At 39.0% G+C, this 18,131-nt stretch overlaps 1 protein-coding gene across 2 annotated transcripts in view; it reads left to right on the forward strand.

Moving 5' to 3' along the window:
* Positions 1-18,131, forward strand: part of Efcab3 (EF-hand calcium binding domain 3) — a 316,604-nt gene that overhangs the window by 182,242 nt on the left and 116,231 nt on the right. For both annotated transcript variants that reach the window (XM_031352655.1, XM_031352656.1), the window contains exons 90-95: positions 6,418-6,471; positions 10,614-10,718; positions 11,684-11,737; positions 12,132-12,236; positions 13,321-13,374; positions 14,427-14,531. In XM_031352655.1, the coding sequence (XP_031208515.1) occupies positions 6,418-6,471; positions 10,614-10,718; positions 11,684-11,737; positions 12,132-12,236; positions 13,321-13,374; positions 14,427-14,531 (477 nt within the window). The remainder of the gene's footprint in view (positions 1-6,417; positions 6,472-10,613; positions 10,719-11,683; positions 11,738-12,131; positions 12,237-13,320; positions 13,375-14,426; positions 14,532-18,131) is intronic.

Raw genomic sequence — 18,131 nt, forward strand, 5'->3', positions numbered from 1 at the left:
AAAAAAAAAAAAAAAAAAAAAAGAAGGGCAGTGTATTTTTTTTTTTAAGTTCATCTGAAACTTGCAGTCTGGATTTTAATTCTTCCTCCAATCCTCTCAGAATTATCCATCACAAATTCAACACAATGTTTTATCAGTTTGCCTTTAGCCAAAACTTTATAAATCTCCATTTATTTTCATGGATAAAAACTCTTTTTTTCACTTTTAGTTTATCAGTTTATATAATGATTAAAATGTCAATTTAGTGAAGGCTGAAGCTACTGAGCAGCAAGCCTAAAATCAAACTCCACAATTCAGTCTGTAAGAATGATATATTTGTCAAAGTTCTCTAGAGGATCAGGACTTATAATATATAAAGGGAGTATATTAGAATGGCTCACAGGCTGTGGTCCGGGTTGTCCGGGTGGTCTACCAATGGAAGGTCCAAGAAACCAGCAGCTGTTGAGTCCATGAGGCTGGAGGCTTCTGCTGGTCCTCAGTAGATGATGGAATCCTGGAGAAGTAGTCTCTAATACCAGTGAAGATTTGCTGGATAGAACAAGCAGGCAAAGAGAACAAGCTTCCTTATTCCGTGCTCTTTATATAGCTTTTTATAGACTTTAGTTAACTACAGATGTAGTCAAGTTGGCCATCAAGAATAGTCATCATGGGGCTAGTGAGATGGCTCAGCAGGTAAGAGCACTGACTGCTCTTCCGAAGGTTGTGAGTTCAAATCCCAGCAACCACATGGTGGCTCGCAACCACCCATAATGAAATCTGATACCCTCTTCTGTGTACTCATTTATAATAATAAATAACTCTTTAAAAAAAAGAATAGTCATCATAAATACAAAGGCACTAGTTTATTAAAAGTGAATTTTACATTTATTAACTCACTCTGGCTGCCTGCCCATGATCAAGACTGTCAACATCCCAGCATGCAGAGGGGTGGGCTTATGGGCTGAGGAGCTATTGACAACTGATGAATGTGAAGAAAGTGATAGTCAGTTTTAAGGCTATAGCCCCTGGTAGACCAACCATACGTATATTGGCAAAACAAATTGGACTCAATGGTTTGTTTGTTTTTTCAAGGACATGAACTTGAAAGGAGTGGGGTTGAATTCTGAATAGCCGAAGAAGTAGAGAGTTAATAAGATCTAAATATATTATATGCATTTATGAAATTCTGAAAGAATTTATAAAAGTATTGTATTAGGAAACTGTAACTTACTAGCTGTGAGAGTTCAACACGCAGTCAGCAGTAATCTGAATATAAGAATTCATATTAAGACTTGAAAATAATGGGGAGTAAATAGATAGTTCACCCATTACTTACTTGTCACACAAGAATGAGGATCTAATTTCAATCTCCAGAATCCACATAAAAAAAATAAAATAAAATAAAATAAAATAAAATAAAATAAAATAAAATAAAACAAGCCCAGGAATCTCTGGCCAACCACCCTAGCCTAATGTGCCAGCCTCAGGTTGAGTGAGAGGCCCTGTGTACAAAAGAACAAGGCAGGCATCCTGCTAAGGAACAGTACCTGAGGGTGACCTCTGACCTCCACATATCCACACATGCACGTGCATCTGCACATACGCAAGCACCTGAGTGAATGCATACCCGCATGCCACATACATACACATGTGAATACTTACTCATATACAAAGAAAAAATTGGCATCATTGGATTGGTCAAATGGACATGAGTTAAAAGACCTCCTATATTTAAAAAAAAAAATCCCTATTAATGTACAGATTTTTCACCAGCAATCCAAACAGCATGTAAAAGTAAATTTATTCATCCTTAATTCTTGATTTTTTTTTCTATTTCTATGCCACAATAACTTCCCACACACACTCAACATTCAACATATGTAGGTGTTCCTGCCCTGTCATGCTTTCCACAAAAACAAATTATCATTCTTTATTATCTTTATTATTCTGCCCTTAGCTCAGAGCCTCATCGTTCCAGCTAAGACCACTTAACACAGCCTCAGGAATGGTCTAATGACTAAATTGTTGCCTTAAATTAATCCTGAATGAGATAGCCAGAATAGTTTAGTTAAGATGTAAATATGACCTTGTTATTCCTCAGTTAGAATCCCTTTAAGGGACTGAAGAGGATCCAGGTTCTAGTCTCCATACCCACATGGTATCTGTAACTCCGGTTCTAGATAATCTAGTGCCTGCTTCTGGCCTCCACGGACTCAGGCATGCACTGTGGTGCACAAACATACATGTGGGCAAAGATAATTTTAAGAAAAAATTAAACCCCTTCAAATAAGAGAGAAAAGGAGGAATGAATGTAATCAAAACATATACATATTAAAATATCAAAATGGATCCTATTATACTATACAATTAACACATGCATTTAAAAAAAAAAAAACTTAAGACCTCCAAAGACCCCCTCATAGCTTCACACCAGACGTTGTGGTGCTTTGAATATGCTTGGCATAAAGTGGAAGTCTTACGAAGTGTAGCCTTGTTGGAGGAAGTGTGCCACTGTGGGGGTGGACTTTGGGGGTTCCTTCCTATGCTCGGGCTGCACCCATTATGTAAGAGATAGGCTTCTCCCTGGCTGCCTCTGATCAAGGTACAGAACTCTCAGCTCCTCTCCAGTACCACGTCTGCCTGGATGCTGCCGTGCTTCCTGCCATGATGATAATGGGCAGACCCTCTGAAACTGTAAGTCGGCACCCAATTAAATGTTGTCCTTTATGAGAGTTGCCTTGGTCATCGTATCTCTTCACAGCAATGGAAACCCTAACTAAGACAGAAATTGGTAAAAGGTATTGGTATTAGTATTGCTGAGATAGGCCTGACTGTGTTATTGTTTGGAGGAATATCGATCTTGGGACTTTGGAAAGCCGTGGAATGCTTTAAGTGAGGTGTAATGGGCCATCCTAGTAGTTACACGGAAGATGGTGGTGCTGAGGGGGATTTGCACTGTGGGGGCCTGCTGGCTCAAGAGATTTCAGAGGAGAAGAATTTTCTTATGTAGCCTAGAGACCATTCTTCTGATGTTTTGGTGAGGAGTGTGGCTGTCTGAAGACTCTGCCTGAGGTTAAGGAAAAGAGAATCTGATTAATTGCATTGACGAGGGAAGTCTCAGAAAAGCCCAGCATAGACTTGTCCTCCGGTTCACTCTCATGAAGAGCATTTTGATCAAATGTAGAAAGCTTAGGAAGGAAAAATACAAAATGTATGGTTCAAGTAAAAAAAGGGGGGGGGGGGCACCAGAAAGTGAAATGGAGCTGAATCCTGTGTTCAAGGAAATAAACAGATTAAGGGAATGGTGATCTCAGGGCAAGATCCCACCCAGCTAAGCTTATTGTTTGTGTTTAAAATTGAATGAGGAATAGTTATGTCATGCTAGATGTTATTACCTGGTTATTGTTTTCATTTTGACTTTTAATCTGAAATGAACTACAATCCAGAAATGGAGGACATACTTGTGATCCAGATCTTGAGGCTCGGAGACAGGCTTTTGATCCAGATTTGAGGAATAGTGGCCCCTTGGCTCAGATATGGTGATACTGACCTTTAATCCCAAAAGACAAAGGCAAGCAGATCTCTGAGTTCAAGGTCATGCTTAAGTCCAGACATGGTGATATTCACTTTTAATTCCAGAACCCAGGAGACAGAGCCTTGCTGATCTCTGAGTTCAAGGTCAATCTACAGAGCAAATTCCAGGAAAGCCAAGCCTAGACAGTGAAGGAGTTGAAAAACAGATAGCTGGTGATATAGAATAAGGGGGCCATGCTCCAGCCCCAGCAAGCAGCAGAATTTGGCAGCTTCAGCCATGCAGCTCTGGCTTTAGAGTCAAGAACAGAAGGGAGTACTGGAACAATTGATGCTGGTTAGCCGGAGCTAAGAAATTAGCAGTGATTAAGAAGAGACCAGCATCACTGAGGTGAAATCTTCTGGGAAGTGTTTTCTGAGAGCACAAAGAGGCTGTGCTCCAGACATAGCCATGGTGTACCTCATGCTACAGCTGGACTTGGTAATATGAAAGAATCATCCAGGTGGTACTGGTTTTAAAGACATGAAGGGGTCATGGAGGGCAGCTGAGTGGCTTTGTATTAGGAGAGGCCATTGGTGATGGTGCAGCCTCAGTTGCAGTTGGCAGCCTAGGACTGAAGGTCTTGCAAGAAGTTAAGGCTTGGCACCATGAAGAGAGCCTATAGCCGGCTTTTAGTGAAACCTAGTCCCTTCCATTCTTGACTCTAAAGCTAGAGCCACATGGCTGAAGTTGCTGAGTTCTGCTGCTTGCTGGAGCTGGAACATGGCCCCCTTCTTCTATTGCATCAGAAGACCCAGCATATTGGAGATGCCAGAGCTGTGGGATGCCTGCCAAGGAAAGCTGCTAACAGAGACTGGAAGCAACCAAAGAGAAAGAATTGTGTTGCAGTCAAATTATTTTGTTTAATGTAAACTTCGTAGACTCAAGATTTCTTTCACTGCCCTCTTCTTAGATGTAACCAATAAAGAAGAGTCCTAAGTGCCAGCCATTATGGAGTCCTGTACAAACCTATCATCTACTTTGACTCATCTCTGCTCCTCTTATGGCAGTTTTCATTCAAGCCAGATTGGAAAGCTTTATTTAGTTTAGCATGGACCACGGACAGGCTCTCTTGGTTATTTCTTTTCTTAGTTCACTTGCTATCACTTTCTCATCACAAAAGCAGCATAATACTACCAGCAGTGGCCTTCAGTGTATACCAGGATGTATTATTAGCATTTCCAAGAGAAATGTGGATTTAGAAACAAGATGCATCCAAAAAACGTGAGAAAAGATCTTATCTATGTGAAAAGGATGATACAAACAATCTCAGTTCTGACAGCTGCTAATGGAACTATCCATTCAAGTCCAAAATTATACATTTTAGAAGGACAATTTTGTCAATGGCGTCGTCAAGTCTGTAATTCGTTACAGGGGGAGGGGCGGGTATCCTGGAATGGGTTGAAGTGAGACACAGAGTCTAACACAGGTGTAGCTTTAAAGACTGATGGTCTCTAGACATTCTAGCTCTCTATACTGAATGCTTGTTGATAATGTCTAAAAAAAATCCTAAAAACTTTCTTGCTCATTCTGAGGGCTAAAAGCCACTGGCTTAAATGCTTAACACCTCTAGCCTAATAGCTGGGGATTAAGTAAAGTAGCCTTTGTTCTGTCTCTACAAGAACTGCATGGCTCTAACTCCCAGCCTGGTAGTTGAAGTAGCAGGAAGAAAAGGGGACATTTTGAAAAGTGATTTTAGCCTTTATTCCTAAGTTCTCTCTAAAAAGTTTCCTAAGAAAGTTCTTCTCTAAAAGGCTCTTCTCTCTTTAAGGCTCTTCTCTCTAAAAAAGTTCTTCTCGGATCTCTTCTCCTAATCTTGTTCTTTCTTCCTGCTCTCATGTAACAGTAATGCCCTTATTCTCAATGCCATGTACTCCAATGTTAATCCTGAGGCTTTTACTCCCAATTGCTATGCCATGTGATTGTTTCTAGTCTTTTGTACCTTTTCTAGGGAAATAGATCACTTGGTTTATCCAAGCATCCCTCTTTTTATTTATTTATTTTTTGCTTCTTGCAAAAGTTCACTGGGCAAGAAGTTCAAACATAAATTCAAATCATGAATTGAACAGGAAATTTACAACAGAGAATACTTACATGCATATCCATTAGGAGTAATTATCTGACTAAACATTTTTGTTTGTCACTAGCTCAACAGGTTCACTGAAAGTTAAAAACCATAATTTTTGTGACTAAGGTATTAGTGAAGTTTTGTACAGGTGAACTCAGCCAATATGTTATCTTCTGTCCTTGCACCTATCTCAAATTGTTAGTTCCCTTTTTATGACCTTTGGTTAATTGTCCTACAACCTTTTCGAATGTGCTCTAAACTGTAGATGCCTGCTTGCTATCCCAAAAGCAATTAACTCATGACACTTGAAGACTGACAGAATTCTCATTGAGGTCTTGACATCAAAAAGGACTTAAAAGCAGTCTTACTAGAAAAGATCTTAATTATTACTAATATAATTTTAGAAATTCTTATAGAATCATTAACAATTGAGAAGTCATCTATTTGTGTTTATATAGCATCACTACAAGACAGTACATCTTCATTGCTCTACAGAGATCTGCTCAAAAGGGTGGGCTAATACCTAGTGGATGTTATATATACTTAATAATAACAGGAAAAGCATATTAATATCAGAAATCTTTCCTCAGATGTAATCTCCTCGGCCTTGCCTAAAGAAGTGAATCCATCATTAACTTTATAGTCCATGGAGGAACCATCTCAGGAAGATTACCTGCTAGTTTCTAGCTTCTCTTTGATGGCTCCTGGTGATTTATTATTTAAGTGCTGGATGTTCTTACCTTTTTCTGAGTTTGGTTTTCTGAATTTCTCATTTTCTGAATTTTTTCCTTTCTTACAGCTGATGGGAAAGTGAAATTAAATAGTTTAATGGAAAACCTGACTAGTATTTTAGGTAAGTAGGGATTTATTAATTTTCTATAGTTTTACTGCTGTCTCCTACTATGTCTCCATTTTCTTCTTAATTTTACTACTTTAGCATTTCACTCAACATTTTCATCTACTTGCTTTGTGTCACCTCTGCTTTTGCGACAAACACATGCCAAATTTCAGATATTTCAAATTTTAAACAATGACTAAGGTACTATCTACAGATGCAATTTTTGATGTGGGTTATCAACAACATTATAGTGTCTGGGAAATTTCATGAGCATCGGGTTATTTGCAAATATGTTCCCTTATACGGAAGTAAACTTTGTAATAGTAAGACACAGTTCTGTGTTTCTAAATCTGATGCTTATTCTGTCCTCATGTGCTGTTTATCTAGCCATGAAAAGGATGCTGAGTGTGTTTTGTTTTTCATAATTTGGATTCATTTGGTGGTGTTCTGTAGTAATGACAACACACTTTTCTTAGTAGTATGAGAATTTTTGAGTCCCTTACCTTTTGATCCCTCTCCAACCAAAGCCACAGCAGACACTCGCAGGGCTGACCTTACCTACTTCACTATTTCTGATTCTCCTCGGAGCAGCGACTGCCTCAGTATCAATCAGGATATTTTTATCCTGTTTATCCTTTAAATCAACTGATGAATGTGTTTTCTGATGTGATAATGGCTCTGAACAAGAATTCAAGACTCTCAAGAGCAGAATTCAAATAGTTATGAGACAAAGAAAGCAGAAAGGGTTATACAAAAGACCTGGAAGGTGCTAGAATCCAGGTCTATTATCTTTTAAGGCCGGAAAGATTAGTTCAAATAGAAGATTAGGTCAAACAATGCCTTAAGTTTACGATAAACAAGCTGATTTTTCTTACTAATGTAAAGTCTCACCTCATCAGCCAAAAGAAAAAGCAAGCTCTCCGCTATTTTAACTGCTTTATTGTGCTTTGTAGGGCAGTGATTGTATTACATAATAGTCAAAATGACATGACATTTCTATGACTTGAATTTAATAATTCCTGTGAATGACATCAATTATACTTAGGAATCCATTCCACCAGTCACTATTTATAGAACATAAATATTTACATATCATGAACATTTGTGTGGGAGGGGTCTCCAAGAGTAGTGACCGCCCTTGAACTTGCTGTGTAACTAAGACTCCTCTTGAGCTCCTTATCCAGCTGCCTCACCCAACCCAAATACTGGGGTTACAAGCATGCACCCCAGAAAGATTTCTGTCCACACTGGACTTTTTGTAAAGAAACAAATATTTGCCATTATTGATGTTGCATGCAAAACGTAGCTAGTAATTCTTTAATTTGGTTTACTAGTAAAAATCTGAATTATAAAATTATTTGGGGGGGACTAGATGGGTATTAGTATAGAAGATTATGTCTCTAAGTTGAAAGTGAATAATAGTATATCAACAAAAAATAAAACTCTGTCAAAAAGATTTTTAAGAAAGCATATGAAGATGTGTAAAATGCTGCATTTTATTGTTCCGATGATCTTAAGTGGAAGATTTCTATTTCTTGAAGATTTGAACTTGTTCTGAGGGGCCTGGATCTTAAGTCAGAGGTGCTGTCCGTGTGCCCCTATTACTATAGTGAAGCTTTTTATCTTCTAAAACTCTACCCCCCCAGGCCTATGGCATTAGGAATTGGAACCTGAGTAAGTCACAAGAATAGGAGCTCTCAGGAGTGGAATTAGTGCCTCATAAACTATAAAATGCTTGAGGGGAAGTAAACCCCCAAAGCAGTAGGGGACTCCAAGAACACTCTGTCCTTGTCCAGTCCCAAACCACATCATTACACTGGGATCACTGTCGGGATAAGTGCTCTCTTCTCTGATCCATACCTGTCTATTTTATAGCTAACAATAGTCTTGACATAGACATTAGTAAGACCTCAGTATAAATGATTCGAGAAACAACCAAAGAATGAGGGATGGTGCTGGAGTCTCTGAGGGCAATAAATGCCACTGGTGTGGACAAAATAAACTCTGGATTTGTAAGAATCCAGAATGATCCTTTTCTGATTATCATAATCTTCTTTATATTTGATACATAAAAAGTCCAAGAATATTATTGTAACATGCCAACTACATACATAAAAGACTCTTAAGGATACCATCAATGAATTCACCTTATTTGCACAGTAACATGGTTTGGGATTCTATAAAATTTCACACATGGTCTCATCTAATCTTCCCAAAAGCTTTGTCTATAAATACCACTAACATAAGAATTAGGGGATTATATTTCTAATGTATGAGCTTTTGCAAGGCACATTCAAACTGTCATATGAATTCTACATTGCTTTTCCTAATTTTGTGGTAGGGGTGGGGATGTCACTAGAATCTTTATAGGAAGGGGCTGGGAATATGGCTCAGTGGGTAAAATACTTGCTGAGTTTGGATTGTAACCCTGGTACTGAGAATAAGAGGCAGGCAGATCCAGGGTATTCATTAGCCAGCCAGTCTAGCTGAAACGGTGAGTTCCAGGTTCAATGAGAGAGCCTGTCTAGGACAATTAAGGTAGAAACAGAATTGAAGGATACTTCCTGATGTCAACCTATGTCTTCCACATAAACTCACATGGGTGAGTACACCCACACACATGTACACATGCGTACATACACAAGAATTCAGATAAGGATTCAATAGGAAGCTAAGGAATGGTCCACATTTCAATAACATGAATTCTTCTAGTCCATGAGTGCAGGGTTTCCTTCTATTTATTTGTATCTTGTTTCTTTCCATTATCTTTTCAGTTAATTTCTTTAGTTAAATTTATTCCTAGGTTTTTTAAATTTTATTTTTATTATTTTTCTAAATGACGTTTATCTGTATAGATGAATGCAGAGGCCAGAGGTCTGGATCCCCTAGAGCAGGAATTACAGGTGGTTGTAAGTCACCTAACAGAGCCCCTAGGAATCAAACTCAGGTCCTCTGGGAGAGCAATCTGTACTGTCAGCCTCTGGGCCATCTCTCCAACCCATTATCCCACAGAATTTTTGACAGCTATTACAACTTCTTTCTTGGTTTCTTTATTAGATAGTTCATTGGTACTTTACAGAAACACTACCAATTTTCACATGCTAATTTAGTATCATAAACCTCAGTGGGTCTATCTGTTAAATATTTTAAACATACTAGTGGTAATACTCTTTATGAAGGATGCTGTCATCTGTAAAGACAATTTAACTTCTTCCAGTAGATTTTGTTTTTTTGAGACAGGGTTTCTCTGTGTAGCCCTGGCTGTCCTGGAGCTCACTCTGTAGACCAGACTGGCCTCAAACTCAGAAATCTGCCTGCCTTTGCCTCCCAAGTGCTGGGATTAAAGGCATGCATCACCATTTTTTAATCCTTTCTCTTGTCCAGTTCCTTTTGCTAAAGACTCCCACTGCTGTGTTAGTAGAAGTGTCAGGAATGAAACTCTCAATCCCCTATGGTGTAAGGTACAATATGGGTTGGCTGTAGATTTACTATCAATGGCCTTCTGAAACACATCACTTCCATAACTAATATATTGTGTTCTAACATAAAAAGCTATTGTACTGAACAATTGTTCTGCACCCATTAGAATGATCTTATGGATTTTTGTCCTTCTTTCTACTACTATGATATAACTTATATATTGTTTTTGTATGCTAAATGATCACACTCTACCATGGTGAAAAAACTTTTTAATGAAAGTTTAAATTTTGTGTGTTTGTGTTTGGGTGGAATTTTTGTGTCTGTTTTCGTCAGGGATGGAGGCTTGGAGTTTTCTGTCTTTTGTTTCTCTAGCTTTGCTATTAGGATAATAGAACCCAAGTTCATTTCTGAAACACTTTCTCCAAAGCATTTACTGAGTGAATTTTTGGTACATTTTATTAATAATTAATTAATTAATACAAGACATGTAATATGTGTACCTTTTATGTGAAATTTATGCATATCATAATTTATAGCTCCAAATATTATCACTTCAAACTTCTGAAGTAAATATTTAAAATCTCTTTTATATAAAAAAGCACTCAAGTGTTTCTTGTTTTATGGTCATCTTATGTAAACTTAATTCAAGTTTACAAGTTTTATAATTTTGTAGTGTTGAGTATCATAGTTTTTATATTCCCAAAATCTTTTCTTGCCACCATTTATATGTTTCCTAGGAGAGTCGGTGGATGTTAATGATACAGAAAATATTCTGAAAAACATGAAAGTTGAATTCACAGATAAAGACTATTTGGATCTGATAAAACATCTTCCACGTAATGGTAAGCATATGTATATTTTATTGATATGTACTGATAAGAATTGTTATGTATATAAATCCTTCAGAAGGTTTTTGAGTACTTGATTAGGAGACTTTTTTGGTGTCACATTGTTACTAGGGTTTTTTTTTATTTCTTAATATTTTATTGAATATTCATACATGCGTAGAATGTGTTTTGATTAACTCTAGTCCCACTCCTTCCTCCTCCACTTTCCCCTTGAGTCCCCTTCTACTTTCCACTCCCAATTTCATGTTACCAGGACTTTAAAATCATGTCTTAGAACTTCCAGAATATTTTTACCAAAAGAATATCTGAATCATTTACTTTTCAATATAACAAAGCTACTTCATTCATTTCTCCTGATAAGGCCTGTGCATTGTTCTTCTTTGCATTAACATGCCAGAAAGTACTAAGAAAAATATCAAAGGGAAAAATAAGTGATATTAGTCAGATATTTAAAATAAATCAAATGGAATATATGTTTTAGAGTTTATAACCAGTGATCATTAGTTTTTTTGTACATGAATGAATAAAATTTTCTCATGTGAATCTTTTCTTCAGGAACTGGAGAGATGGCTCAGTAGTTAAGAGAACTTTCTTCTCTTGCAGAGGACCCAGGTTCAATTCCCAACACCTATATGGTGACTTACAACTGCCTATAATTCCAGTCTCAGGGGATGTAATGCCCCCTTCTGACCTTCCCAGGGGCCAGGCATACAAATAGTACACAAATGTGCCCCCAAAACACCCATACACTTAAACTACAGGTTTTTTTTCAAATTTAAAACAATGTATTCTTTCTCCAAACAAACTCCATTATTGAGAGATGACAAATCTGGAAGGAAAGCATCAAAAACTGGCTTTTCTGAAGTCGGGACTGTGAGAATTATAGTTTGTTGCTTGTTTGTTTAAGCAAAACCTTCCTCATTATCATTTTCTGACCTGTGTTGTGGTTTTTCTTACAGCTTCAGGAAAAGTGTATAAAAAAAGGATATTGGATGGTTTAAAGAATCTTAAAAGTGAGTGCAAAGCATCATGAAAACACAGATAAATATATATACATATATATGGCCAATATTGTTCATATACATAAATTCATCTCTATTAAATATAAATATCATAAATTATTTTCACAGAATGATTTTTAGATTATTATATATCCCAATGTAAAGTATTAGATTATTATGCTGTGATTCCCTGAGAATTTATCTAGACCCATTTAGAATTTCATTATATTCAGTATGAGCAAAAGACACCATCAGAGACTGAGATACAACATCTGGTCTCCATGTGCCTGTGACTAGGCCGTCCTGAACCATGAGTCCTTGTAGGTAAAGTTACCACCATAGCACTTCTGAATTGACAAGATTTTTCCACACTTTGATATCTTTTTAATACTTTGTCTTTCCTAAGGAGGAAAAGTTGACATAAATAACTTGAGCCCATTTCTGGAAAACATGGGGATTGAACTCTCACAGAACGAATTTGAAGACTTTGCAGAAAGTCTACCAGTTGATGGTAAGCTTTATTAGCTAAAACAGGGGTTTAGCAGCTTCCATAGATGGCATTTATTTTATACCAAAAGGATATTTTGAAAAGTTTACAGCAGCATCCAGATGAAAGCAAAATTTATCTTTATTAGTTCAAGTCTAGCAGGTGTCCTCCACTGTGGATGATGAAGGGGTCAAATCCCGACAGAGCTTTCTCAGGTGCGAATGAAGAAGATCAAGTGACACACTGAACATTATGTGATTGCCAGGGAACTTGCCTCCTACGAATGTTTCAAACAGAGGAATGATTGTGCCTGGTGCGAATGATTTGCTGTTCTAAATGAGAAGAGCAATGGATAGAGAGAAATACAGGAATTTAAAGTGATATATAACTGTGGGTCTGAGGATAATTATACTACTGTTATGAGGTATTATGTGTGATATGGATTTGGATTTTAAATACAATAATAAAAAGGGTATTATTTCCAATAGAAAAATAATTTGCCGGTATGGGTTGAAGAAGATATGGAAGATATAGCTAGATCAATAATGGTAGTTGGGAAAATAGTTGACTCTCCACCACTAGCCATCACTCTAACCAAGGACAACAGGCTAAAGCAGTTCTTACCTTTGTTTGTTCTTGTGGACATGGGGATCAAACCTAGGACCTTGCACTTGCTAGTTGAGTCCTTCTTCCCACTGGGGAATATCACCAACACAAGGCCAGATCATTTTAAGAGTAACTCCTTTCAAATCGTTCAGTAACTCTTGTAATGCTTTAGAAAGCACAGTGGGAATAGCAATGGTCTTCCGAAACCTCAAGGCTTCCCACAATGACACGCCTCCTCCAACAAGGCCACACTGCCTCTCCCTTCCCAAACGGCTCCACCAGCTGGGGACCAACTCTTCAAGCATATGAGCCAGTAGGAGTCGACACAATGTATAAAACCACGTAGAAGAAAAAAAAGGGGGGAGGGGACATGTTTCATCCATTTGGCTTTAATGATCTGAAAAGGTAGGCATCTAGAACTAAAATTTGGATGATTCCAGAATTTTAGCAGGGGTGAGCAAAAAGGATCTCATTGTCTCTGTGATATTTTTTGTGTGTGCAGAAACTGGAAAGGTCAATCTAAAAAGCATCGTGCCAAAAATGGATGAGTTCACAGGTGAGTTTCTCCGACACAGATATCCAAATGCTATACATAAATATCTTACACATTGATATTGTTGATATCAACATAGTCATTTAATTCAATTATTTGTCAGATCAAATTTATTTGATAACTTACGTATTCAAAATAATCCACAAGATTTACTCTTTTTTTTTTTTTATTGTTGTTTGTTTAATGAGGAAGCATCTTTATGTAGCCCTAGCCGTCCTGGGTTTCACTATGCAGATCAGGCTAGCCTAAAACTTACAGAGAGATCCTACCATCTCTGCCTTCTGCATGCTGATGCTAAAGAGATGAGCCACCATGCCCAAAACAAGACTTATGCTTAATGATAAGTTTTGTGTTTTTTAGGGATACATATTTTTTCATTTATAAATATTTCTTGGCTACATGTAGATAGCTAAGTTTTAAGTAAGCACATTAGTAAATAGGAAGCATTTTAGATAGCTCAAGATGTTTTCCTGCATAATCAGTTTTATAAGTCAGTATAATTATTATTAATTAATTATTATATAACTACTATTAGAATTATCTCTACTGGAAATTCTGTGCCATTTGTATACTGGATTGAATTCTGCATGCCAGTCCCCAACACTGAGAGCCTCTTTGTTGTGCTGTTATAACAAGGGTAGATTCTCTTTGACTTCTTTTGACCTCTGTGACTTTGTATTTGTTTATCCCGTTTTGTCTTTAGAAAAGATTTAATTCCAAGCTGAGATTGCATCCACATAACTATTATTTCAAAAGATATATCAGAGATCATATTGGTTAATAACATGCTCTTACAAATCCCCCACCCCCATTTTTTATTGAATTATCAGGCTAACCCAGTGGGGAAAGCTACATGCCAACAGCAATCCTGGTGACTGCAGTTCAGTCCCCGGCATCCACTGCTGATGGAGAGATCCGATACATAGAGTTGTCCTTGGACCACCACGTGTCATAGCATGAGTGCCGACCCCCAACATACACACGCAATGGCAAATACTTTTAAATGAGTTACAAGTTCTTAAGATGTTCACCTGTAAACAATCTCTCTTTCAAAGGAGAAAAGATTAGTGTCGATGACCTGAGAAACATAGTTGAACAAATTGGAGTTGAAGTGAATGATAAAGAATATGTGGATCTGCTGGAAAGATTGCCATTCGATGGTAAGCTGCAGGCATGTTCCTGGGACCTCCAGAAACTTAACTTTAGTCTTATGGCTCTACTTTTTGAAATTTATATGTGTGTGTGTGTGCGTGTGTGTATATATATATACACATATAAATTTCATATATATATATATACATATATATCTGTTTCCATATGTATTTGGTGGGCATTGGTTTGTTTGTTTTTTTTTTTTAAGATTTATTTATTATATCTAAGTACACTGTAGCTGTCTTCAGCCACACCAGAAGAGGGCATCAGATCTCATTACAGATGGTTGTGAGCCACCATGTGGTTGCTGGGATTTGAATTCAGGACCTCTGGAAGAGCAGTCAATGCTCTTAACCGCTGAGCAACCTTTCCAGCCTGGGCATTGATTTCTACTTGTATGTAGACACGGTATGTAGGTGTGCATGCATGTGGAGGCCCAGGTTGATGTTGTAAATCATCCAGGATGCTCTTCTAGCTCCTTCAGTAAGGCAGGGTCTCTCAAGCAACCCCAGATCCTGAAGGTTTACCTGGTTTAAGCTGGTTTCAGCTTGCTCAGGGATTTCCCCTGTCTCCAAGGCTAGAATTACAGGTAGGCTGCCACAGACTCCCAGCATGTGTGTGGGTTTTAGGGATTCTGACTCCTGTTCTTGGAGCATGGGGCAGGCGCTTAACCACTGAGCCTTCCACACGTCTTCTGAAGTTCATATTTCGAAATGTTGTGTGTTGAAATGTTACTTGTAACCCATCTTCCAGCCCTTCCTTATGAACAGCCTGTTATTCTGTACCTCAGATGCAGAACTTAATACTCAAAGGATCTTGAAAAGAAAGAAGGAAAAAAATACACTCTTGCTGATTTTTCAGAGGGAAGGTGGAGCTTGTGTCTTTTTTCTGGTGCACAGCAGAGGTCCTCATGAGCACAGCAGAGGTCCTCAGGAGAAGTCCCTGTCCTCTCTGGGGTCCTCATGAGCACAGCAGAGGTCCTCAGGAGCACAGCAGAGTTCCTCATGAGCACAGCAGAGGTCCTCAGGAGAAGTCCCTGTCCTCTCTGGGGTCCTCAGGAGCATAGCAGAGGTCCTCATGAGCACAGCAGAGGTCCTCAGGAGAAGTCCCTGTCCTCTCTGGTGTACCTTTCTACACCTTGCTGCTGAGGCATGTCTTTTCCTTACCCTGTCCCCTCCCCCACCCCACAAGCTCAATCCTAACTGCTCTTGTTTTTATTCTCAGTGTGTGGGAATAGGCCAAATCTCTCTCCCTTCCTCTTCTCAACTTCTTCCCAATGTAATCCTGTTTTATCTTAATTTTATTAGGAAAGCCCCACATTGTAGCCAAGATTAACCTTAAAGTCTCTGCATAGCTCAAGCCGGCCCCAGACTCTTAGCCATCCTCTTGTCTCTCAAAGTAAGCTTTTTTAAAAAAAAGCATGGTTTTAGCCAGATATGATAACATGGCTAGAATCCCAGTATTGGGAAGGCGGAGGAAAAGAGGTAGAGGCAGAAAAAGAAGAGGAAGGGGTGATTTAAAGACAGTCTGAGCTATACAGTGAAACAATCAGAAAGGAAGGGAAGGGGAGGAAAGTATTTTTAAGCTTCTTCTTGGGCTGGAAAGTTTGCTCAGTGGTTAGAGCACAGGCCATTCCTGCAGAGGACCTGTGTTCTGTTCCCATCACACACATGGTGGTGTACCCCAATCTGTAACTCAAGTTCCAGGGGATCCAGCGGCCTCTTCAGGCCTCTACAAGCAAGAGGCACACAGGCACACACTTGACACATACCACATTCAAGCAAACATTCATACACATAAAATTAAAACTAAACCTTTTTTTTTAAAGTGCCTTCTCACAAGTGCCTACTTCTGTGAGTAGTTCTTGTATCAGATGCTAAGAAATTAACTTTTCCCATATTGTTACACTAATTCAGAAGTTAGCAAAACCTTCAAGTATGAGCCTTGCCATTAAAGACTAAGAAAATTCTTGCTGCCTCTTAGGCCACGGGTATGTCTCTCTTTAGTAGTGAAAGCAGTAGGATGAGTGTGTGGTAGAAAAGAGAGAGGAAGGACTCAATGGGAGGAGATGTTCCAGCACATGGGAGGCAGAAGGAGGAGAATCCAGAGTTAAAGGCCAGTCTGGGGTTCATAAGCAAGATCCTAGCAAAAAGCAAGAAAGCAGGGAAGGAAGGGAGAATGGAAGGAAGAAAGTGTCAGAGAACATCAAGGAAGCATGACTGGAAGATCTGTGAACCACAGGATAGGAAGGGAGGACTGTGGCAAAACAGTATCTGAACATGCCAGGACCAACTTACTCAGAATCCCGCAGCAACTGTGGTTCCCTGCATGAGAATAAGTCGATGTTCCAGAATAGATGAGGCAGGTACACAACAGCCTCCATCCCTAGGTAAAAGGTTATAGGTGGTTGATGAATGCTAAGGGAGACTGTTTTCTTTGGGAACATGGTCCCTGGTGGGTTGCTCCAGCAGGGGCCCTAATGCATATATGAAGACTACTAATATATATGTATGTATAATATATAATGCATGCATATATGAACAGTACTAATCGAATCCATTGGGCTACTTTAAAAGGGGTGAAGTTGGGGAGAGGGATAGCCCAGCAGTTAAGAATACTTGCCATTCTCTCAGAACAGTTGAGTTCCATCTCCTGCACCCACGCCAGACAGCCTGCAGCTCCTGTAACTCTAGGTCCAAAGGATTCTACCCCATCTTCTGACTTTCAGGGGCAACAGCGAAGCAGGTGTGTGTGCATGTGTTTTTAAGAGAACCAAGTTAGTCTGGGCCTGTGCCCTGAGCAAACTGTGGGCACAAATTCTATAGCCAGTCCCACAACACCCAGAGGAAGCTTCACTCCCAGGCGCTCTAACATGCCCAGGATCAGAGGTAAGGAGAACACAACATTTGTCCCAACACTGGGAATAACTGGGACCAAGAAGACCCAGGCACACAGGAACTCCACCAGCCCAGTGGCACTGGTTCCTTCCAGTATGTCTGGGCCTGTGCCTTGAGCAGACCTTGGGCACAAACTCCCCAGCCACTCCCACAACACCTAGAGGAAGCTCCACTCCCAGGTGCTCTAGCAAGCCCAGGATCCCAGGATCCCAGTATCACAGGATCACAGAGACAGCTTAACTCTGAGGAGTTCTGACACAACCAGAATCACAGGAAGGACAGGCTCCAGTCAGATTTAACAAGGGCAGATACCACTAGAGATAATCAGATGGTGGGGGGAGGGGAGCAAGCGTAAGAAAATAAACAACACAAACCAAAGTTACTTGGCATGATCAGAACCCAATTCTCCCACCATAGCAAGTCCTGGACATACCATCACACCAGAAAAGCAAGATTCAGTTCTAAAATCACTTCTCATGATGATGATACAGGATTTTAAGAAAGACATAAATAACTCCCTCAAAGAAATACAGGAGAACACAGGTAAACAGCTAGAAGCCTTCAAGAGGAAACACAAAAATCCCTTAAAGAGCTACAGGAAAACACAATAAAACAGGTGAAGGAAATGAACAAAACTATCCAAAACCTAAAAATAGAAATAGAAACAATAAAGAAATCAGAAAGAGAGACAACCCTGGAGATACAAAACCT

Source organism: Mastomys coucha, unplaced genomic scaffold (assembly GCF_008632895.1).
Source record: "Mastomys coucha isolate ucsf_1 unplaced genomic scaffold, UCSF_Mcou_1 pScaffold5, whole genome shotgun sequence".
NCBI classification, from domain to species: Eukaryota; Metazoa; Chordata; class Mammalia; order Rodentia; family Muridae; genus Mastomys; species Mastomys coucha.